Source organism: Branchiostoma belcheri, unplaced genomic scaffold (assembly GCF_001625305.1).
Source record: "Branchiostoma belcheri isolate BF01 breed outbred unplaced genomic scaffold, Haploidv18h27 scaffold68, whole genome shotgun sequence".
NCBI classification, from domain to species: domain Eukaryota; kingdom Metazoa; phylum Chordata; class Leptocardii; order Amphioxiformes; family Branchiostomatidae; genus Branchiostoma; species Branchiostoma belcheri.
Genome location: NW_017804331.1, coordinates 318,141 through 341,080, shown reverse-complemented (window position 1 = coordinate 341,080; position 22,940 = coordinate 318,141). Strand labels below are relative to the sequence as shown.

At 42.9% G+C, this 22,940-nt stretch overlaps 2 protein-coding genes across 5 annotated transcripts in view; one reads left to right on the top strand and one right to left on the bottom strand.

Annotated features, from left to right (window-relative positions):
- Positions 1-299: 299 nt before the first annotated feature.
- On the bottom strand, positions 300-14,655 carry LOC109484017 (probable ATP-dependent RNA helicase DDX6). Of its 4 annotated transcripts, none has more exons than XM_019787178.1 (11): positions 14,549-14,655; positions 12,706-13,215; positions 11,841-11,904; positions 10,911-11,145; positions 10,076-10,219; positions 9,426-9,520; positions 7,493-7,615; positions 6,649-6,777; positions 5,918-6,098; positions 4,823-4,976; positions 300-4,173 (listed from the first exon to the last, which is right to left on the bottom strand). In XM_019787178.1, exons 2-11 carry the CDS (start codon positions 12,846-12,848, stop codon positions 4,035-4,037), a joined length of 1,407 nt encoding a protein of 468 aa, XP_019642737.1. In that variant the 5' UTR covers positions 12,849-13,215; positions 14,549-14,655; the 3' UTR covers positions 300-4,034. The 4 variants fall into 4 exon arrangements, with proteins under 4 accessions (XP_019642737.1, XP_019642739.1, XP_019642738.1 ...); XM_019787180.1 differs by having other exon boundaries at positions 14,485-14,553; XM_019787179.1 differs by lacking the exon at positions 14,549-14,655 and adding an exon at positions 14,468-14,525.
- Positions 14,656-14,759: 104 nt separating this feature from the next.
- LOC109484022 (rRNA 2'-O-methyltransferase fibrillarin-like) overlaps positions 14,760-22,940 on the top strand; it is a 10,533-nt gene continuing 2,352 nt past the window's right edge. Inside the window, exons 1-10 of the mRNA XM_019787188.1 lie at positions 14,760-14,860; positions 16,331-16,357; positions 16,712-16,741; positions 17,097-17,126; positions 17,535-17,585; positions 17,954-17,998; positions 18,587-18,649; positions 19,146-19,240; positions 21,078-21,248; positions 21,812-21,944. Of these exons, the coding sequence (XP_019642747.1) occupies positions 14,848-14,860; positions 16,331-16,357; positions 16,712-16,741; positions 17,097-17,126; positions 17,535-17,585; positions 17,954-17,998; positions 18,587-18,649; positions 19,146-19,240; positions 21,078-21,248; positions 21,812-21,944 (658 nt within the window). The 5' untranslated portion in view covers positions 14,760-14,847. The remainder of the gene's footprint in view (positions 14,861-16,330; positions 16,358-16,711; positions 16,742-17,096; positions 17,127-17,534; positions 17,586-17,953; positions 17,999-18,586; positions 18,650-19,145; positions 19,241-21,077; positions 21,249-21,811; positions 21,945-22,940) is intronic.

Here is a 22,940-nt window from a genome sequence, read left to right as displayed (position 1 = left end):
CCGACGGCCGCAGGCTGATCCGACTTGCGGGAGGGCTGGGACTGAGGGTGATGCTGAATACACCGTGTTGTATTTTATTTATGTCATACCCACCCAAGAAAACGCGCCTTTCATTGAAACATCAGTTCCAACATTCGGATTCTGTATTCGGAATCATTCTATGGAAGCCCGGTCTGGAACCCGTTATGGCAGCCCGAGTATGATATAATTTACAGTATGAAAATCTGCAATGAAGGATATCATCAGGCAAAACAAAAGTAAGAATGAAGGACCAACAGCCATAAAAGACAACACCACGGTTTGGGGGAAAGGGAAGTTTATTTGGAGGAAATATGGATTCAGGTTTGGAACCGGTTCAGTCAATCATCGCTGAATGAAAAGTATTTCGACCTCTTCTGAAAGTCATACAAGGTACTGTTTTCAACAAATAATTCTATCCATTGAAATCAACTCATGGGCACTACTACAGGGTTGTCAAGGAATGGAAGGGGAATTTTTTCTCTTTTTTTGGTTTTGGTTCCACAATTCACACTGAAAAGAGGCTGATCATTCACCACCTTAAACTGAAACAATCTTTCTCCAGCAAAGTAGGTCTAAGGTGTGTAAGCAAGCGGCTTCAGTTCAGTTGGTTTCACTTTAACACTGTTGGAAAGTGGACAGAATGAGACATTCAGTGTTAATAAGGAACAGTTTTACCGTACTTCAAACGTGTCGTCAAATCAGGACAGGGATGTTTTGAGTCGCTGAATGTCTGTTCTGTCCACTACAGAAGTCCTGCTACACTCTGTACTCCACTCACGTTTGCTGCATGACAAGTAACTAACATATAAAGTCAGTAACTACTTAGGAACAGAAATAAGGGTAATTGTTGGCTTACAAGGTCAAGGTACTTGTTGATGCATAAAAAAAGCCATTTAGTCAACGTAAATGGCACTACATAATCTTTGTCTAACACAAGTCGCAACAAGTTGTTCTGTAATGACCATTTAAAGCAAGTCTAGCAAGCCAACATGTCGATTATTGATCACAAGAGGTCTTTGCAACTCCCTTGCAAGTTTGAACAAAATTTGTCGGTCCATTACATGTATATTGCTTGACTTAAACAGAGGTACAAAGTATAGCAGTAACCTGTAAGGGTGCATACACAGGGTGACTTCAATCACGTTATGTATGCAACAATCTGTCAACCAGCACCAGTAAGCCGCTCCCTGATAACAAAGTGTCGTCATCCCTTCTGTGGATGGAGATATTGCTACATCCATGGAGCTAAACTGGTGCTCGAGGACAGAAATTAGATCTAGCACTGATCTTCAAGCGGTAAAGTCAGGTTCGAGTGGTAGCGCAGCGCATTCCTGGTTCCAGTCTTTTAAGTTAGCGAGTAAAAATTTTCATTGCCTTTTTCTTGGGCTGATGCAGACCACCCACACAAGTCTTATCAGTCTATCAGATACCTGAACAATTTCCTTCACACTTTCTCTTACTCTTGCCACACCATTTCTGAACGGACGTCCAAAAAACACAAAATGTCACCAAGAAGTGGTGAGCAAACGTTACACGGAAGCGGCGTCAGAAACTTGGCAGCCGACCAACGACACTTGAACCTGACTTTACTCCTCATCCAATCAGAGATCAGATCTTAAGACTCGCGTCTTCCTGCCACATTTTCTGTGGTAAGAAGACGTTTTTCACCACATGGTCAGCGGAGAAACCGCAGGCTGAAACAGCAGGTATCTCCACTTCCCAACTCCAGCCCAGTCATGGTGGAAACCTGGGCAACACTCAGATGTAGGTTGTTACCTTCACAACAACATGCTTTAGTTTTACCGACCCAAAAATTACAAAGAGTGGTACAGGTCTAAGACAAGACCTCAGTGGGATGGTTGACAACCTGAAGCAAGATGTTACAACTGGTAACAACCAAACATGCTTTCTTATAATATATCCATGATTTGTGGAGACAGTTCAAACTATTGCAGTTCACCTCACTTTCACAGCGATACAACTTTGATTTTACGACGTTGGATTTTACACTTTTGCTACCTGCTTTTACGCAATACACCATGAGAAGAACTGTTCACCACAAATCGTGGGCCGTATTCTTGACAGAGAAACAATGGACAGTACGGTGGTTAACTGTCAGCTCTTACAGGTAATGCACAATTGTCAACCACTCAAGTTTGTGGTAAACATTGGACATGTATAGAAAATCAACTGGCTTGCTGCAGTAGACATTTGATGTGTTTGTCTGTCAAGAATACTCAAAAGAGACACAAGATATTTCCAGTTCCATAGCGAGTATTGTACTTACTAACATAACGAGATGCTGTTATTAAAGCCTACTGAATGTGTGCTGGATGCTGCTTAACAACAAGCTACCACAAGTGCAACAAGACAGCGAAGCGTCTGTCATGGCACATTCGAGGCCCTCCCACCTTGTGTTATATGAGCCAGTGTAGTCGTGGTTTGATCTGTGAGAGACCAAACACACCAGGGGTCTGCCACGCACGGTGAGCTGAGAAGAAATGGGCGGCAGTTTTCCTGCTCTAAACACGGCCCACGCGAACCACTAGAATTTGCCTTCAGCTCGCCGTACTTTCGGTCGTACCACAGAATCACTGACTGATTCCACAGTTTTCACCAATGCAGCCCCTGGACAAGCATATATACACATGTACAACACGCGCCTGTCTGATCTGGCCCACTGGGAAGATGACACTGATCCATTCAGTCCTTCTCCAAGTAACTCGACTTTCGCGATCGCCAAAAGACAGTATCACTCCGGCAGTCTTGGCTCCTGATATTACTGTATATAAGTTTCCAGTGTATTAGTGTGAGCCACCAGTGCTTTAATCTGTTCGAAACGGAGCGAAAGTGTCTGTCTGCGGCGTGTCTTCCAAAGCATCATCAGCCCAGAGGCCAGGACGTGGACAGGCTGGTATGTATATAGGGTACAGAGACATTTACAAGGTATTGTACAAAAATAGAGTTCTACTTCTACATCTGAAGGTAGGGAAGTGCCTTGCCAGTGTGGAACTAATGTTGCCTTGCCACTTGTGCACCGAGCGCGCCGAGGTTACGTCACGGCCCGCTCAACACGCAACGCTTCAACTTTGCTGAAATCAACTACTACAGAGTTCATCATCGTCCTCTAGGCTAACAGTACAGTTTGTTTCACCCATCCGAAGTTTCTAAAAAAAAGATTCCGATAGACAGAAAAAAATACTGCTGGATGACTTTGCTTCTGTGGAGTCGGTGGAAGCTTTACTCATGATGCAAATTTGCACAGCTTCATACTATAGGAACCAAGGGAGATGACAACTTAGCGTGTGCACACAATTGTATAAAAGAAAAGCATAGCAGAGGAACTGGAAATATCTTGCATCGAAAGTTATCAAAAGTTTGACATGCACTTCCAAGGACTCTGGTCCTCCTTCACCTACAAAAACAGGCCAGAATGGTAATCAAAGAGATATGCAAGGGGGGAGACAGGACTTTCTCTCAGCCTTGGAAGTGCATGTCAACGTGTCAAGCTATGCACTAAGTCAGGAAGCAGGCTAAGAATGGAACATTTGCTGTTTGCTGTGTCGTTACTGAATCACCACTCGGGAAGCAAAGTCATCCACGTAAAGCACCAAACATGGCAGGTCAGAGTCACTTTGTGACTCTCAAAATTTACAACATAAATGATTCTAACATATCGTCTGTACAAGCTTTTGGCAAACAGTTGTTACATGCAGAAGTGAGACATACATCTCTGCCGTTTTAGCATTTTGTATCCTGGCAATCACAAGATGTATCACAAACCATGTTTCATCCAGACGTCAGCGCGAGCAATGCCGCCTGACTCTAAAATATATGCCACTTTTTCATGTAATAGTTGCACTTCGCATTTTTAGAACTCCCTCATAAAAAGAACAACGAAAGAAAACGAACAAACGAAAAAAGCAACAACTGAGAAGTCCCCTGCATGAAGAGGAGGGATTGGTCTCTCAACACTGAAGGGTCGATCGGTCGTGTGTCTGCCAGTCTGGTTCTCACTTCTGTTGCTGGGTTTGCTCCTCCAGCTCGCTAGCTTCTGAGTGGTACTCGGCCACGTACAGACTCTTGTCTATCACACCTGGGATGGGCTTGATCTCTGTATCCAGTTCTCGCTCAATCTTGTGAAGGTTGTACCTACAGAAAAGGGACACGGCTGTTAGTCCTTCTTCATAAGGCAACCAGGTCAATGGAGGTCAGAAAGTTTTAGGGGAGAGGTGCTCCCTCATCGGTTGATGTCACAAAAAAATAAAATCAGCGAATTTCATGAAAATACTAAGAGAAAATCCTAACTTTGAACCATTTGGGGAGGTGCCAGGATTTTGGGGATTCCTTCATCACTTGGGGAGAGCCCTTTGGTGATACAGGCGCCGGTTACCAAATTAGTAAGGATAACATGTTTCCGAGGATCATTATGTATTCCGTAAAATTTGCATGTTTCTTTGTAATATGTCTTCCTGAACACTAAACTGATGAGCACAGGGAGGTCCTTAAGGAACGTGGGAGGACTCAGGGTGCCCATGGCAAGAACCTCCAGACTGCAGAATTCATTCCTGCATCACACTATCAGACTTTATAACAGTCAAATGCAGAATTAGTTTTTTATGTGTTGTACATATTGTCATTGTCGTGAATCTGTATGTTTTGTTTGTACCTACGTTGTATTTTCATGTACTACTATGTAATGGTCAGCACAATTCAGCGGTCCATAATTTGTTACGTACTGCTGCTATGCTGACCACTGTCTTGAATGAAGAATAATAATAAAGACTAAACCGTCGCCCACCTGTCATCGTAGGTGATGAGGTTGATGGCGACTCCCAGGTGACCGTAGCGCCCGGACCGGCCGATGCGGTGCAGGTACGTCTCCGCCATCTTGGGGAAGTCAAAGTTGATCACAACGTTCACGGCCTGGATATCAATGCCTCGAGTGAAGAGATCTGAAAAAGGCAGCACGTAGAGAAGTTTATTCATATTCAAAATTACTGGTTTGGCTGTTCAACACTCAGGGCAGGCCTACTAGCCTGTGGCTACTGCAAACGGCTGCTGACAAGACGAGACGAGACGAGCCAATCAAATCTGACATGGAAAACAAGCCAAGAGTTACCACAGCACTGTCATGTAACGTCCTGAACAGTTATAAATCCACGCTACATAATGTTCTAGAGTGCCTGCTACCGACAGGTTTGACTGTAGGGTAGGACAGGTGTGACATCTACCAGATACCTTTGACCCAGTGTTGACGTCACACTTCCAAGAAGCCATGTGACAAGCTTCACTGGGTCAGTCTACTGAGGAAGACCAGAGTGACTGGTCGAAAGCTCAAGGAGAGATTTTTTTGTGTTGGATCTAAAGTTTAACTTTAAACATGTAACTACCACATGAACTTTTGTTTTCCTGTAGTTTGTGTGCTTACCAGAGCATACGAGATTGTGGCAGGCACCGTTGCGCAAGTCGTGGAACCAAGAGCTAACAGCACTGTCATGTAATGTCCTGAATACATGTAGTTATTTGTACTATCATGAAAGTTCATCTGCGTTGGTAGTTACATGTTTAAAGTTAAAAACTTTTCTTCCAACACAAAAAATTCTCTCACCTAGAGCTTTTGACCAGTCACTCTGGTCTTCCTCAGTATACTGACAGTCGAAACTCTAGGTGAGAGAATTTTTTGTGTTGGAACAAAAGTTTTAACTTTAAACATGTAGTTATTTGTGTGCTTACCAGAGCATACGAGATTACGGCAGGCACCGTTGTGGAAGTCGTGGAACCAAGAGCTACAACAGCACTGTCATGTAATGTCCTCAATAGTTATCCATACTACATTATGTCCCGAGTACCTGCTACCGACATGTGCAGGTTTTCCTGTAGTTTGTGTGCTTACCAGAGCATACGAGATTGCGGCAGGCACCGTTGCGGAAGTCGTGGAACACGCGGTTGCGGTGCTGCTGGTTCATCTTGGCGTGGATGTAGTAGCAGGAGTAGCCCAGCTCCGTGATCTTCTTGGCCAGCAGCTCCACACGTTGGGTGGAGTTGCAGAAGATTATGGACTGATTGATTTGTAACTGTGAGAGGTGAAGAACAGAGGGATGCACATCAAGGCTCTACCATTCCATAAAGATTGCTATTATAATAGATATTCCTACTTTCCTTTAAACAGTAAGAGACTGGAACTCACCTCCACAAGACAACACAGAAATTACTGAACCTACCAAGTTTAATGCAACAGTAATCCAGCACCTGAGAGAATAATAAGGACTCATCCCACTCCCTCTCCCTGAGCACATTACTCCAACTCCAGCTCAGTATCACTCTAGATCAAGATGTTTGCTGCCGTCAGTCCAATTGTCCAACCTAAAGGCTATTATCTGGTGTCCACAATAGCTATCAATACTACATAATGTCCTCAGGTGTCTTCGACATAAAAATTCAGCAGTGTGACTAGTTACTTGGTGACAGTAAGTGATACAGTTACAGATCAATCGTGGAACAAAGATCTCATCTTGAAACCTCCAGTCGTGATTGTGCCATCTCTGAGTTGCTAAAAATTCAAATACCACCTAGAACCGGTATTACACAGTTAACACAAGACACAGGTAAAGAATGAAGGCCTACCTTGGAGAAGAGGGTGTTGAGACAGTGGACCTTCTGGCGTTCTTGCACAAAAGCGTAATATTGGGTGATGCCCTTCAGCGTGAGCTCCTCCATCAGGTTAATCTCGTAAGGTTTGTTCAGGTGACGTTTCTGAGCAGAGGAAAATACATAAAAGGTAGAGATTAGGAACTCTTGCTTTTTGAATTACCGGATTGCAGCTGCTGGAAACAGAGGCCTTGGCAGACCAAGGAAAACCTGGATAGAGTGTTAAAACTTAAAATGGACATCAAAGTGTGGGGCCACAATAGCTGAAGACCAGCTGCACACCCGCAACAGGGACCACTGTAGTAATTAAGTCTTACACTAGATACTACTTCTACATTTATGTATGTGAAATAGCAACTTTCTCAAGGTTAACAGCAAAAACCAGACTAGCAACGCCTTCAGAATAATGACAACAGCGAGACAGAACTCCCGTTCTTTTTCAAAATGCAGGAACATGGCTGAGAACAGCAGGTTTCAGAACAATGACAACAGTAACAACTCCTGTTCTGCTTCACAGTGTAGAGTGGTGAGTGTTTTACCATGAACTGTCCTGAAAGTTCATCTGCGTTACATGCTTCAAGTTACATGTTTAAAGTTAAAAGAGGGGTGAACGAGGCTATTTACATCAGGGCGCATCACTCTTCACTTAACCGCGACGGGGGCCGACATCATCTACCAGATACTTTTGACGTCACACTTCAAAGAAGCCATGTGACAAGCCTCACTGGGTCAGTCTACTGAGGAAGACCAGAGTGACTGGGCGAGAGAATGTCTTTGTGTTGGATCAAAAGTTTTAACTTGAAAGTTTAAACAGGTTTACCATGAAGTCCTTGACAGAGAGCGGGAATGTGGCTGAGAAGAGCAGGATCTGCCGTTCCCGGGGAAGGTGACCGATCACGCTGTCCAGCATGCCTTTGAAGTCCTGAGACAGCAGCTTGTCACCCTGCCAGGAACAAAAAAAGTCGTCAACAAACTTTAAAATTTTCAGAGTTAAAACTTTACAATGTGTAGATCCAACACAAAAAGTTTTCTCACCTAGAGATTTCGACCAGTCACTCTGGTCTTCCTCAGTAGACTGACCCAGTGAGGCTTGCCACGTGGCTTCTTTGGAAAGCTAACTTGGTCAGTCTACTGAGGAAGACCAGTGTGACTGGTCAAAAGCTTTAGATAAGAGAAGAAGTTCTTTGTGTTGAATCTAAAGTTTTCACTCTAAACATGTAACTACCAACACAGATGAACTTTTATGATAAAACTTAAACATTGAATTTTACTTGATTGTTGTCCACTTTTTATTGCTTTACTAAATGTAACCATGTCTTGTCCTGAGTAAATGTATGCTGGGCTCCATTGGAAAGCAGCTTCTACTAGCTAAATGGGCTACGTTTTATGATGAAATAAATAAATAAATAGCTACATCAAGCTAATAAGTTTCTCTTTTGAAGAAGCTTCACTGGCTGCAATTTCTTTTACTTCCTGAAAGCTTTTGTTTCAATCATTCATGTTTGATGCATTTGTGCAGCACTATAACAAAACAAATACAACATTACGTGATTGTATAATAATATCAATCAATCAATCAATCAATCAATCAAAAATGGTTTATTGCTAAAATCAAGAACATTGCAGCATAAAGCTGAATTGCGTTCTAAGATGTACATCCTGTTTTAAAAACTTAACGACAGCACAATCTTGGAGTCAAGATGTGGTAATAGAGTTACACATTAAAAAAGTATTTACACGATATTACACATATTTAGCATAGTGAAATTCAAATTTTTTCATTCACATTAGTACTGTACATTTCAACATTACATTAAACTATTTCATATACAAATTGCACAAGAGAGGCATTTACAGAGTTACGAGCACTATCATTTCATTTCGTTCAACAGTCTTAAGAGGGACGGTAGAGGGCTGTTGTTACATCTTGTTGTACGTGTGATAGGGAGAGTCCATTTTGTAGAGTTTCTGAGTTCACGTCGGGTCGACTGTCCCCGGGTTGGAGGTAGCAGATCAGCGGTTCTCTCCGACTTCTCCATGCTGACTGCAAACCTACGGCACAGGTTGACTCTCCTGTTCTCCAGTGTTTCAAGACCACACTGTTGTAGAGCTGATGTATAGTTAGTATAGTCATTTCCAAGGATGGTACGGCAGGCACGTTTTTGTACTTGTTCGATGGTTGCTGTCTGTTGTCGGGTGAGACTGTGGTGCCATACCGGTGAGCAATACTCTAAGACGGGTCTGATAAAACCACAGTATACAGTTACTAAGTCAGGTACAGGAAGACAGAAGGTTCTCAGCTTTCGCAGAATGAACAAGCGTTTGCTGGCTTTTTTAGTTGACTCACTGATCTGTTTGTTCCACTTCAGGTTTGATTGCAGCCATAACCCTAGCACTTTTGCAACATCCACAGACTTAAGAACAGTTCCATTCAGGGTTATGGGCAAGGGTGGAGGAGGGTTCTTCATGAAACACACTGTCAGAGTCATGCACTTGTCCGGTTGAGCTTTAGTCCAGCGTTCCCTGACCATTCCTCGAGAGAGTCTACTTGATTCTGGAGTTGTGACTGTTTACCCACGTGTCTGTTCTCTCCCAAGGACAAATCGTCCACATACTTCCAACGATCACTGTGCTGTTGGCTAGCGTCGTTATAGCGTAATATATGACATCTAGTTACTATTCTGATAATGCGGCATGATTCTGAAATACGAACTGTGCATGTCACCCCACCAGAAAAGATAGAAAATAAATACCTCATCTAAAACGAGCATTTGGCAGTGGTCCATCTTTGCCACACCTTTCTTCATAAGGTCGAGGATTCGCCCGGGAGTAGCGATCACAATGTGCACTGTGGAAAACAACGGCAACCAGGACTTAGCACAACAGTCGGTCTTCAGCTAGAAGATTAGGAGTTTACCACACACCCAATGCAACAAGGAAACCATGCATTATACTTATAGATAGAGGGCTTGAAATACTTTTTATCTGCATATTACCTATACTGGCAAATTTTACCTGCACCGCCTGCAATTTGGTAACCGAGTATGTATCATAATAAAAACTATACAGAAACCATTTGAATTATTTGTTTTATACTTCATAGGTGGTTACTATCAATTCAGCAAATAAAATTCCATATCATAAACCCAGTACATAGACCACTGCAGGTTAGGTACAGGTAGACATCAGACATACCTGCACTAATCTCCAAGCAGATCTTTCGGTGGGGGGAAGACGGTATCAAATTGGCCACCTTCGGTGGGGAAATGGTTAAAGACTGGCCAATTTGATACTGTCTTCCCCCCACCAAAAGATCTGCTTGGAGATTAACCTTCACAACTTAAATTTTACATGCACGAAGGTGCATATACCCACTAGTACTTCCAGGTTGCAGGTGACTCACCAGTGTCGTATAGCCTCATAATGTCGTCCCTGAGGCTGGTGCCGCCCGTGGTGACCATGCATCTGATGCCCAGGTGCTTTCCTAGAGCAGTGGCAATGCTGCTGGTCTGCAGGGCAAGCTCACGTGTTGGCACAAGTACCAAAGCTAAAGGCACAGGGAACAGGTACACTCACATTAACACAAGTACCAAAGCTAAAGGCACAGGGAACAGGTACACTCACATTAGCACAAGTACCAAAGCTAAGGGCACAGGGAACAGGTACACTCACATTAGCACAAGTACCAAAGCTAAAGGCACAGGGAACAGGTACACTCACATTAGCACAAGTACCAAAGCTAAAGGCACAGGGAACAGGTACACTCACATTAGCACAAGTACCAAAGCTAAAGGCACAGGGAACAGGTACTCTCACATTAGCACAAGTACCAAAGCTAAAGGCACAGGGAACAGGTACACTCACATTAGCACAAGTACCAAAGCTAAAGGCACAGAGAACAGGTGCACTTACATTAGGAACTTACAATACTTCATACCAGAAACAAGTGGTACTACAATCATCAGTAAATGGGACTACATTAGCTCAGTTATGGTTAACAATAGATGTTGTATATAACAACTTTTGAACCACACATCATATCTCACTATGTTGTAACAATATCTATGTATGCCACAATTTCTTTGTTTGAGACCGCATTGTTAGCAGTTACATGTAACTTCAGTCCTGATGAAGATGACAGTCATTGAAACGTAGGCTCTGTTAAACAAGAGATTGCAGGTAACGAACTTTGCTATCGGTATGTAATGAATTCCAGTCAGTCGACCAGCTTGTCTCACCTTGGATATGCTTCTTATCTACCTCCACCCTCTCGATCACTGGAATGATGTAAGCACCAGTCTTCCCAGTCCCGTTTTTGGCGCGGGCTAACACGTCTCTCGCCAGCAGTGCGATGGGGATGCTCTCCTCCTGGATCGGGGAGGGTTTTTCCCACCCCATCTCGAAGATGCCCATGAGGAGCTCCCGCTTTAAGCAGTAGTCTTCAAACTCGTTTCCCTTCGTAGCAGTGACGTCCTGGGGGAAACAGGCAGGAGGAAGGAAGGAATGGTTTATTCACATTTTACTTAGGCCACACCAATTTAATTTCTTGGTTAACAGATTTTTCTAGAAAAATAATGGAGCGGGCGGGCGAATAAAAATAAAAACTGGCCTTGGCATCCTATTATGGCCCAAAATGGTACGATAGGAGCCATGAAGTCAACACACCAGGCTGTTTCAAAATTTAAACAATAAATTTTGAACTTTTAATGATACCATTGCATTGAATGATGTAATAACTGTAACAACTAGGCTGAAAAGGACTGTTTTCAACTGTTCAGGGCAAAATATGAGCATTTTGCAGTTGATTCTGAAGTTTTATTTTTATTTGTAAATCAGAAAAAAAATGAAGCGGGCGAATCCGTTAACCAAGAAATTAAATTGGTGTGGCCTTATAGTAGAAGCTTCGGTCGGGTAGGACGTCTGTCCAGTTTGGACCTCTCCTTCTTACTTCACGTCTAGCCAACTGTCATGGTGAGTTGTGGATGGTCAAGTATCCTGAAATTGTATTTGCTGGGTAGTACTCTATGTGTACTTATACCAGTCAAAATACCAAAACTTTCATGACAAACCTCTTGCGAAAAAGGCCGAACAGACCACGAAACAACACTCAAGTAAGACAAAAGGTGCGACAACAGGAAATACCAAAACTTTCATGACAAAAAACTTACTGTTGTTCTTATTCTCGTATCTTTTGGAGGCACCTTCAGACTTTTCTTCCAGTCCTCACCAGGCCTGTCAAAAAAAGACAACAGTTAATGTTCAAATAGTAAACATTACACCTGTGAACATGAGTGAAAGAAACACAGGAGTTTGCTATATTTTATGTATTTGTATCTGATCTTTTTATTGTTACTCAGCCACAGAAGATTTGCCTAGGGGCTAAAGGGTATCTCAATAGACTCAAACTTACATTGGTTTAGTTTTCCTAAATTAAAGGAAAACTAAACCAAGTTAATCGTGAGCATTAAAGTTTAATGCTCACGATTATGATAATGGTCATTCTGCCATACTCGCTTTCACATGAACGAAGTGAGGAAAGTTAAATAAAGCACCTTTCCCAAGGGCACAAGGTTGGTGACTTGACAGGATTTGAACCCGGGACCTCTTGGTTCTGAGTCGAATGCCCTGCCGTTATGCAGCACAACCCCACGACTGTCTATACATATTCATCATGTATAAAGTGTTCTCACCAGGCCTTTTGAGCATAGGGGCCCCCTATGCTGTGATTTGGATCCCTATGCTATCTTTCAAGCAGCATACGGGTGTTTTTTGGGGGGGAACCTTAATAAATCTTGCAAAAAATGAAAATTTAACTTTAGAATTTTAACTTTAGAACTTTAGGAAAAACCTTAACTTTACAAAATCTATCCTCCAATAAGTGATAAACAGTGTTTCAGGGGGTTGTGAGTTTCAAAATTTTTAGGCTCAATACACGACCTGCGCCGCGAAAGTTGCCCTTCTGTACCTGACCCCTATGCTGTGAAAAAATCCTGGCAAGAACCCTGAATTATTAAAACAAAAGACAACACCCACCCTGTGCTGGGCTTGTTGTCTCCAGTCTGGCCGTGGTTTGCGGCCAATCCTGCGCCGCTCGGCATCCCCACAGGTTTGGTCATCTGTTTAATGGGGCCGGCGTGGTTCGCCACACTCATACTGTTCATGCTCGTGGCTGCCATACTTTCACACTAGAAGGAAGTCTTGTCCACTAAGGCCCAGTCGGATAGTTTTAAAAAGATTGTGGCATGTAGGTTCCTTCCTGGGAACACAAAGTCTGAACAGTCTTGGCTTTGTATGAGTCTCTATCTCATGTGACGAGTCTTTGTGCTCAACTTTTGCTGCAATCTCGAATTGCAAATATAATATTTGAATATAATAATGATACAAAAAATCTGTTTGTCTTTATCAAAATCTGTGGTCCAAGTCTTTAAAATAGACTCATGAGTTTTCACTATTTAGTAAGTCCTCAAGTTGAATATCATCGCATCAGGAATTCCAAGGCAGAACGCGTTCACCATCTATCCGTGTTGGAAGGAAATTTGCCACCTGCAAGATGAAAATTATCATTATTAAATCGCTTGTTTGGGTCATGGGCAAATATGATAATTATGCAAAATTTCTGGCTGTATAAGATGGTTCTTCATTCATACAAGGACGACATTCTCAGTGTCATGAATTCATGGTGGAGATCACCGAAAAAAGCCTGAATAAAACCATGGCATTTAAGTTTCACGACTTAAGTTACAGTTTTACGGCATTTGCAAATTATGCGCACATCACATGAATACATGAAGGAAATTACTGTTCCAACCATGGCTGGACCACGGTAGCCTCTACCAGGCTTGGGGAGGCGGCTGGAAAGAGTAGAAATAGGCTAAAATAGAGAGATAAGCATGCCAAGGGAGTTTGTCCGTTGTGGGGCGGCGAACTGTTCTCTCAACGGACAAACTCCCTTGGCATGCTTATCTCTCTATTTTGGCCGATTTCTACTCTTTCCAGCCACCTCCACAAGCCTGGTAGAGGCTAGGACCACGGGAGGTTTAAATAGCCTGGGGGACCCGGCATGTGTATATGTAGGTTAACTTTGCTTCCAGTGGAGCATGATTGAAAATTCTGGGTCAGAAAACAACTCCTACTGGATTGGACTTAAAAATATAATTTAAAAATTAAATAGGATGAAACAATATTCACTGGCCTTGTACTAATACTGGATTATAGCTGTGTATAAGTTGATACCGTGGAACATGGCCACCTAAAATTATACATTTTATACCACAACTAAAGAAGCTACCTTACCTTACCTGCACAGGTTGGTTACTGTAAAAAGGACGTTAGTGTTAAGTATGATAAAAATAAACCTGGTCTAGAGACACACTTTGGAAACTCCCTGTCCCCCTAACGTCGAAAATCAGAAAATTATTGTCAAAAGAGTCTTCTTGCTAAAGTGCTATGTTGTCATTGTAATACAGTATACAGGAACAAATAATACAAATTTATGGAGTAGGTAAAATTTAAAAATAAGAGATACTTGACAAACAATACCAAAATTTGGTACCACCGCTTGACAGTCAGAGAAATTTTACTGGATTTGAGCCAACGGAAGGTCCGGTGTCTGGTCAAACTTGCACACGAAAAGGTGACGACATGAAAGACGAATTCGCCTGTGAGTGTGAAACTGGAAAAGCGGAACAGTATCGGATGACGTGAGGTAACCCCTCACAAAATCCCTCCAGATTCACACCAAAATTACAAGTCTGCGCAAAAATATGACTCCAACAAGAATATACAATCTCCGTACCGCATATAAAAGGCTACCTTAAGTCACCTGGACGTCAGATTATCAAACACAGCGATAGATTCAGTCAATGGAAATACTCACCTCCAACGTCCAATATGGCTGCTGCCTGAAAATATGGGGAAATCATAAATTATGCTAATTAGCTAGCGTAACGTTGCGTAGGGGTCCAGGTGCCGAAATTCCCGATCCCTGACTAATCAGTGACAAACGAAAGCGTTTAATTTTTGATGAGTAGTCAGAAAGATGCTGTGTTTATTTTATTTGAAAATTTTTAACCAAAAAAGCTGCATTTTTAAATTACTATCTAGTACGCATGCGCAATTAGCTTGTTTAGCTGACCCTCTGGCTGCGAAGTTTGGTCTGAGTTCGGGAACAAAACCATGGGAAGACCAGGTAAAACTTCCACTTTGTAGACAATTCTGACGCTAGAAACTTGTCCTGGTTTGCATTTTTGGTTGTGGTGTGAGTTAAATTGATTGGGGAGGGACAAAACGCGCTTGATGTAACCTGGTTTGGAGGGTAGGGCCGCAGCAAGGGGGAGGGGGGCGCACCAAACACGTGCGCGCACTACGCCGCACTGCAAGCCAAACACCAACAACTTTCTTCAGATCATACGCTGATGTATTATCAACAAATATTGCTAATAACTGTTATAATATTCCTGATCAGTTCCAACTGGTTGTTGTATGGACTTAATCTTAAATATATACTGTACCAGATAAAGTTTGTGATGTTTAAAACTTTAAATTGAATTCATCATCATCATAATTTCTCTTGTCCCACATGATTCGATCCAGACATATACATACCTTGATACCTTGATACGTCTTCCAGGAAAGAAGGCCGGGGCCTGTTATGTCCTGATCTCTGCTCACTCGGTTGCGTACCTTCGCTTCTCCCAGTGACTGTCAAGTCTGCTACACTATCTGTCTGCCTGTCTTTCCTTTAATGCCCACGATCATCATACTAATCATTCTGGCATGCCAGTTCTTGGCAAGACTCGCCTGAAGGTGACTTGTGTGAATGATAGGAACTTCAGTTATTTTATTTCCAGAGGCACCAATTTCTAAGTGTTTCTAACTTTTTTTATGAGAAATGAATAATTTCGGTGCACTTACTGTGAAATGTCGTGATCTTTGACTTTGTTGATGGTACAGCACGGTGCTGCACTTCAGTAGTTTTGACACGCCTTTCAATGCAAGATGAGACAAAAGTTGGTGTCACTAAACCCTAAAATGCAACAAAATCGATTCCAACGTCCGGATTCTGTATTCGAATTTTCGAAAGGGGCACAAGCGGATAGGGTGAAACGCGTTCGAATCGTTTTATGGAAGCCAGGGAAGCGTTCGATAACGGGTTCCGGACCGGGCAGTACCGTAAAGTACGGCCCGGTCCGGAACCCGTTATCGAACGTTATCGCGGCCCGGGTATGATATAATTAGTGCTGCATACCAGTTCACTGGACTTGGATCCGGACTTGTAAGAATGTTTAGGTTCAAGTCCAAAAAAACCTAAAAGTCAAAAACCGAGTCCGGACTTATTACCATAAAGACCATTTCACATACCCCTTTTCTTTCCAAACCACCTAAAACCTTCCGTAGATTGTAAAATCTTTGCTGCAAAATGAAGAAAATATTGCCAACGGGCATCGTCAAGTACCAGCCTCCATGTTATGTGGCCAAAGTTTCACCCAGACAACATTGCAAGGTTGCCAACACGCAATTTTGTATATGCCATGGGTTTAGGTCCGGACTTACAAAGTCCGGAACTGAACCTAAACCTTTGGACTTGAATCCGGACCTGAACCTAAAATTGGGTTTAGGTATGGAGCACTAGATATAATGTGTTGTTTTTCACTCCCAGGTTTCTCACCACGCGGAGGCGGCAGAGGTAAGATCATTGCAAACTTTTTTTATTCATAAATCTTATTTAAACTTAAATTACATAGAAAAAACATCATTCTAGAGCGGAGGTAGACATTGGTTTTGGGGACATGTTCGTAAATGGTTCAGTAGGAATACATCAGAAAGGACCCATTTGCAAGAGTCGTGGTGTCACAAATTGGAGGTAGAGAGGTTACTGAGAAAACTAAAACTACTGCAAATATTTCAAGATGTACAGTACATGGCAGATGCTCTGGTGTGCTGTTGGACATTTTACATTTTGCCTGTTACTGTTTAACTTACATGATGTCCCTTTTATCTTTTGTTCATCCCCTTTGTTTTATCTTCTGTTCTCCTGCAGGTTTTTCACCACGTGGGGGTGGCAGAGGAGGTAAGTGTTCAGTAACTTCACTGTTCTATTTATTAACATGTTTGAAATCATTATTATTGTAATCTATGTAATGTTACCTGTTGTCCCCATATGTAGAATTGTTGACTTGTAAGTCAGTGTAATGTACTGTTGCATTTGAAATCCTCAGTGACTTCTCTTCTCTTTCTTTCCAAAATTTCCTTGATGTACCATGACTGAACGGTGTTATTATCACATAAGAACACACAGCCATAATTCATCTTGCTCAGGAGTAAATATTATCATCATGGATAACAGTTATATTGTGAAAAAGAAAATTTCTCCGTTCCTGTTATTAAAGTTTCAAAGTTTCACCTCCCGTTTTGTTTGATTCCAGGATTTTCACCCCGGGGTGGTGGCTTCAGAGGTCAGTTCAGCTGATTTTGAATATATGAGAAGACTCTGGTTTGTATGGAAGAAAAAGCAGCTGTGAAGGAAATGGTTAATTTCTGTATCATAGTGAAGAGTCTGAGTTTGTGTACATTGTACTTCTATTGGGTGGTAACAATATCTGGGCTTTCATGTTAAATCAGCATTAAATTTCCTATACAATGTAAGCATATTAAAATCCTTATGATTGAAACTGCAGTGTTGTAATTCCATTAATAAAAGACAGGAACAACCCTGGAACTCTTATGTAGAAGTTAGTTACTCTTGGAGGGAATGAGCGGACTTGATTATGATTTATGATGAAAAAAGTACTCTTTAGATCTTTACTCTCGCAATTGTTGTTAGATTCTTAACATAAAATTGCCATTTTGTTTGTAACTTGTAGGTGGTGGCAGAGGAGGTGGGAGAGGAGGATTTGGTGATCGTGGAGGGAGAGGTAAATATTTGATGTACGATTAGACATAAACAAACAAACAACATTACTTAATTATAAACAAATGACAAATAACCTAGGTTTAAGTCACACATATTCAGCATATTTAGTGTTGAAACAGTGACTGATGTTATCTAGTGTAACCTGGTTTGTATCTGATGGTGCTCATTGTCAGTACAACTTGATACTTGATATTTTATCATAGATGACCAATTTTTTTCCTACACAGTCACCGGCAGATGTATACAGTCTTTCTTATCCAGCAGAAGTTTACCTGGTGTGTTTCAGTAATGATAGAAAGCCCGCACAGTTGGTTGATGACTTGAATGATGCAGACTCCTGTGTGACTGTTTTGTTTCTTTTGTCTGCAGGTGGATTTAGAGGCCGCGGCCGCGGTGGGGGCCGGGGTGGCAGAGGTAAATATGTTTTAAACCTTCTATGTAGTCTTTGAAGAACACAATTGTATATTTCATTGTTAGAATCACTCATCAGTCACTGGAACCCCTGATCTGCTGTACCACATCCTATTTTTCTAAAAAAAAAAACAGTTCTAAAACTAAAAGAACAGAAACAGTTCGTGTATGAAGCTGTATAATCAATCACCATATCCCAAACTCTTTTGCAAGCTACTGTAGTATAGCATAAATGTTCATCACAGAACAACACAGCCACGGCTCTGCACAGTACCTTCCTGCTGATATGTTAGACCATGTTTCTGATACATGTTTCTGATGAAGGTTAGACATCCAGGTAATACGATACGCCAAAAAGCAGTTACTCAAGCAACTGGATATGATTTTGAAAACGTCAGACGTTTCAGCTAGTATCCACTAGCTTTCGTCAGTGACTGGTCCAGTCACTGACTCCATACATCTTCTACACAATACTAAGCAACACCCCTCGTGGGGCCTGGTGCTTAGGATCCCACTCAAAATGCTACATTACCCCTAACGACTTGTGAACCAGTCACCACCAGTTAACCAAACATGTCTGTATCCCTCCAGGCGGAGGCAGAGGCGGCTTCGGTGGAGGGAGGAAGGTTATAGTGGAACCACACAGGCATGCAGGTAGGTAGCCTTACATGTGTGATTCTGGATACTTTATTGACTGGTCTACATCTATGACATTTAAGGATTTAAGAAATGGTCTTGATTTCCAGTGCAATAGCTCAATTGTGAAGAGTGCTCGCTTTGTAACTGGGAGGTTTTGAGTTCAAACCCCAGCTGGGTCATACCATATACTGCTTTCTTTGCTTAGCACTCAGAATCTATTAGAGAGTATGGGAAGGTCAAACACACAACACTACCAGTGGACTAGCCCCCTACCGTAGTGCTTGCACAACTGTGTGGCCCAAGGGCTACAGGAATGGAGATGGGCACCACCACTATGCTCCGCAAGGAGTGGAAAGGGACCTTCTCTCCTTGATTTCCAGATTTTTTCAAAGATCTCTAATTCTAAAGTCTGTCTAACTTTTTAAATCTAGCCGTTGTGCTTGTCTGTTCTGTGCAGGAGTGTTCAAGTTAACAATGTTATACACCCGTTGTGCTTGTCTGTTCTGTGCAGGAGTGTTCATTTCCCGAGGAAAGGAGGACTCTCTGGTCACTAAGAACATGGTGGTGGGAGAGTCCGTGTATGGGGAGAAGAGGATAACAGTCGAGGTAGGGTTTACAATACTAAGTACTGTAGTACATACTATACTGTTGTTTATGACCAGTTGTTGTGATGTTCTGCTGTTCAGTTCAGTTCATCCTTCAGGTGACACCATGTACTGTCTCCACAAGTTCCTGTCACACATGACAGAGGACACATGACAGTTCAGCACCGCCCAGACCTATGTCATCTGTACAGGAGTGTTAATGTTGGCATTGTATATTATTATTATATTATTATTACTATTCCCATTGTTGTGCTTGCCTGTTCTGTACAGGAGTGTTTATTTCCTGAGGGAAGGAGGACTCTCTGCTCATTAAGAACATGGTGGTATAAATAAATACAATACTGTGTCAAGTAAAGAAGCTTCCAGAAATGTAGAACTGCTCGGGCCAAGGAAAAAAAATGTTGTGTTTCCTGTTTCAGTCCAGAAAAAATTAGGGTCGGTAGGTAGGGATTATTCTTATTTTATTTTTATTTTTATTTTTTTTTAGACTTTGCTGATTGCTGTGTTTATATAAGCAGAACATGATGAAAAATCGATTGTGCAATATTATATTTCATCACTCAGGTACTCAGGTGTCAGATCATGGAGCTTTAAATGGTCGATCAGCTCGAAGAACTTAACAGATGTCCCTAGCCCTTGCAGGGCTAGGGCTAAATTCAGATTCAGGTCCTGATTCCAGTCTACAGGTTTTCAGGGTTCTCCCAGGGATTTGGGAAGAAAAAAAAGAATTCTAAAGAAAAAAAAATTAATCTGCACAAAATTTTAATTGGTTTCTATCCCTTTGTTTGCCTAAAAATCGATAGTGTGATTGTATCAATTTGAAACCCCAAAAAATTAGCTAAATCGGCGATTTAAGGTTATTGCGCAATGGACGTGCCCTATGACCTTCAACCTTTGGGGGTCATGCAGGCGTCAACAGCGCCCTCCCCCATGCCTTGCCAGTCCGTTTTCGTGGGCAAATTTCTGCTTTTTTAGAGGTTTTGCGACCTAAAAACTCACATCAGAGGAAAAATACACCACAGACGACATTTTCATGGTAAATATCGTTAATGGACCAGGCATTTTTCTGTCCCGTTGCCGATTTTGCTGATTTTCGCCAATGTGCTTATAATTTGTTTACGTCGATAGCTACCTTTCCTCGTCCGGTTTTATGGGCAAATTTCCGCTTTTTTAGACGTTTTGGGACTAAAAGACCGACAAAGGGGGAAAAATAAATCATATACATTATTTTTATGAGAAATACTGCTATCATGGACCAGACATTTTTCTTTCGCGTTGCCGAATTTTTGCGGCCGCCGCATGCTGATGGTGCAGTACGGTAGGGAATTTTCTACGATTAGTTCGTAAATGTATCGGCTTTTAAACTTATTTTCGGAGTCGATGGCTTTGTCTTACAAACAAATCAGACAAATTATTAGCGTTGTTTACACGACTTCAAAACGCTAGCGGGACGCCCGATGTTCCACCAATGGCAGCGATTCTCTCGGTAGCGTCGTGCAAAATGTTTTGGTTCAGCAATATGCAGGGGTCCACACAAAAATAAGGCTAGGGTCGGCGGTTTTTTTTAGGGTCGGTCGGGAAACAGGAAACACAACATTTATTTTCCTAGGCCTCAGTCTCTAATGTTGATGCAGTCAGAACTGCTTTAGCTGTTAGTTATATAAGCTATTGACAGTAGTTCCATCTCCCCTCTTACTTCCTGTTCCAGGAGGGAGAGACTAAGTTGGAGTACCGTGTGTACCAACAACCTCTACTGTCTTCAAGACTTCTTGTAGAATTTTCATTTTGAGTATGGGATACTTGTGGCATTGACTGTAGTTCCACTTCCTCTTTTCCAGGAGGGAGAGACCAAGTTGGAGTACCGTGTGTGGAACCCGTTCCGCTCGAAGCTGGCTGCCGCCATCCTGGGCGGGATCGATCAGATCCACATGGCGCCGGGGTCCAAGGTGCTGTACCTGGGCGCCGCGTCAGGAACAACGGTGTCTCACGTGTCGGACCTGGTCGGACCGGTAAGTACCAACAACCTCTGTTATTTATAATACAGTCTTGTGGAGATTTTATGTGGGGTATGGGATAGTTTGGATCCAAGGTGCTGTACCTGGGCGCCGCGTCGGGCACAACCGTCTCTCACGTGTCGGACCTGGTGGGACCGGTAAGTAACATTAACCAGCCTGGGTTCATGGATTAGCTCTGTATTGTCTACAAGAAAGCCTTCTGAGTATTTGTGTGGGGCACGAATAGTTGAGTGGCGTCGGAGGGCTGAATGGCTAGCCAAGTGGACGTGATTCCTGGCTGGGCATTGTATCCTTGGGAAAGGCACTTTACACAACTTTCCTCACTCCATGCAGGTGTCAAATGGGTACCTGACTTTGGTTGGGGAGGTAAAAGGCAGTGGAAGGAGAGGGATGGGCTCTGCCTTCTAATACCGTGCCCTAGACACAGTGGGACTAACAACCCATTGCCTCTACAGCCTCAAAAACGCTCACTACGACTATACCTTTTTGAGATGGAGCAGATGTTACCAAGGAACACCTCAGACATGTGACTCTGAGTTGTTCATGTGTGTTTTCAGGAAGGGCTGGTGTACGCTGTCGAGTTCTCCCACAGGTCCGGCAGAGACCTGCTCAACGTCGCCAAGAAGAGAACAAACATCATTCCAATCATAGAGGACGCCAGACACCCGCACAAGTACAGGATGCTAGTCGGTAAGTCCCTGCACAAGTGCAGGATGCTAGTCGGTAGGTCCCAGACACAAGTACAGGATGCTAGTCGCTAGGTCCCAGACACAAGTACAGGATGCTAGTCGGTAGGTTCCCGCACAAGTACAGGATGCTAGTCGGTAGGTTCCCGCACAAGTACAGGATGCTAGTCGGTAGGTCTTAGACACAAGTACAGGATGCTAGTCGGTAGGCACCAGACACAAGTACAGGATGCTAGTCGGTAGGTCCCAGACACAAGTACAGGATGCTAGTCGGTAGGTTCCCGCACAAGTACAGGATGCTAGTCGCTAGGTTCCCGCACAAGTACAGGATGCTAGTCGGTAGGTCCCAGACACAAGTACAGGATGCTAGTCGCTAGGTTCCCACATAAGTACAGGATGCTAGTCGGTAGGTCCCTGCACAAGTATAGGATGCTAGTCGCTAGGTCCCAGACACAAGTACAGGATGCTAGTTGCTAGGTACCAGACACAAGTACAGGATTCTAGTCGCTAGGTCCCAGACACAAGTACAGGATGCTAGTCGCTAGGTCCCAGACACAAGTACAGGATGCTAGTCGGTAGGTACCAGACACAAGTACAGGATGCTAGTCGCTAGGTTCCCACACAAGTACAGGATGCTAGTCGGTAGGTCCCAGACACAAGTACAGGATGCTAGTCGGTAGGTAACAGACACAAGTACAGGATGCCAGTCGGTAGGTAACAGACATAAGTACAGGATGCTAGTCGGTAGGTTCCCGCACAAGTACAGGATGCTAGTCGGTAGGTCCCAGACACAAGTACAGGATGCTAGTCGGTAGGTTCCAGACACCCGCACAAGTACAGGATGCTAGTTGCTAGGTACCAGACACAAGTACAGGATGCTAGTCGGTAGGTCCCAGACACAAGTACAGGATGCTAGTCGCTAGGTAACAGACACCGGCACAAGTACAGGTGTTAAAGTGCATCTTTANCACAAACAGATATTCTATTAATTGATTGTGTA

Bases quoted from the DNA above. Each gene is read 5' to 3' on its own strand.
- LOC109484017 (XM_019787178.1), bottom strand. From the start codon at position 12,848: ATGGCAGCCACGAGCATGAACAGTATGAGTGTGGCGAACCACGCCGGC. The intron at 9,521-10,075 runs GTGAGTCACCTG...TGTTTTCCACAG, and splicing joins TATGAGGCTATACGACACTG to TGCACATTGTGATCGCTACT. The intron at 7,616-9,425 runs GTATTTATTTTC...TGTTCCTGGCAG, and splicing joins AAATGCTCGTTTTAGATGAG to GGTGACAAGCTGCTGTCTCA.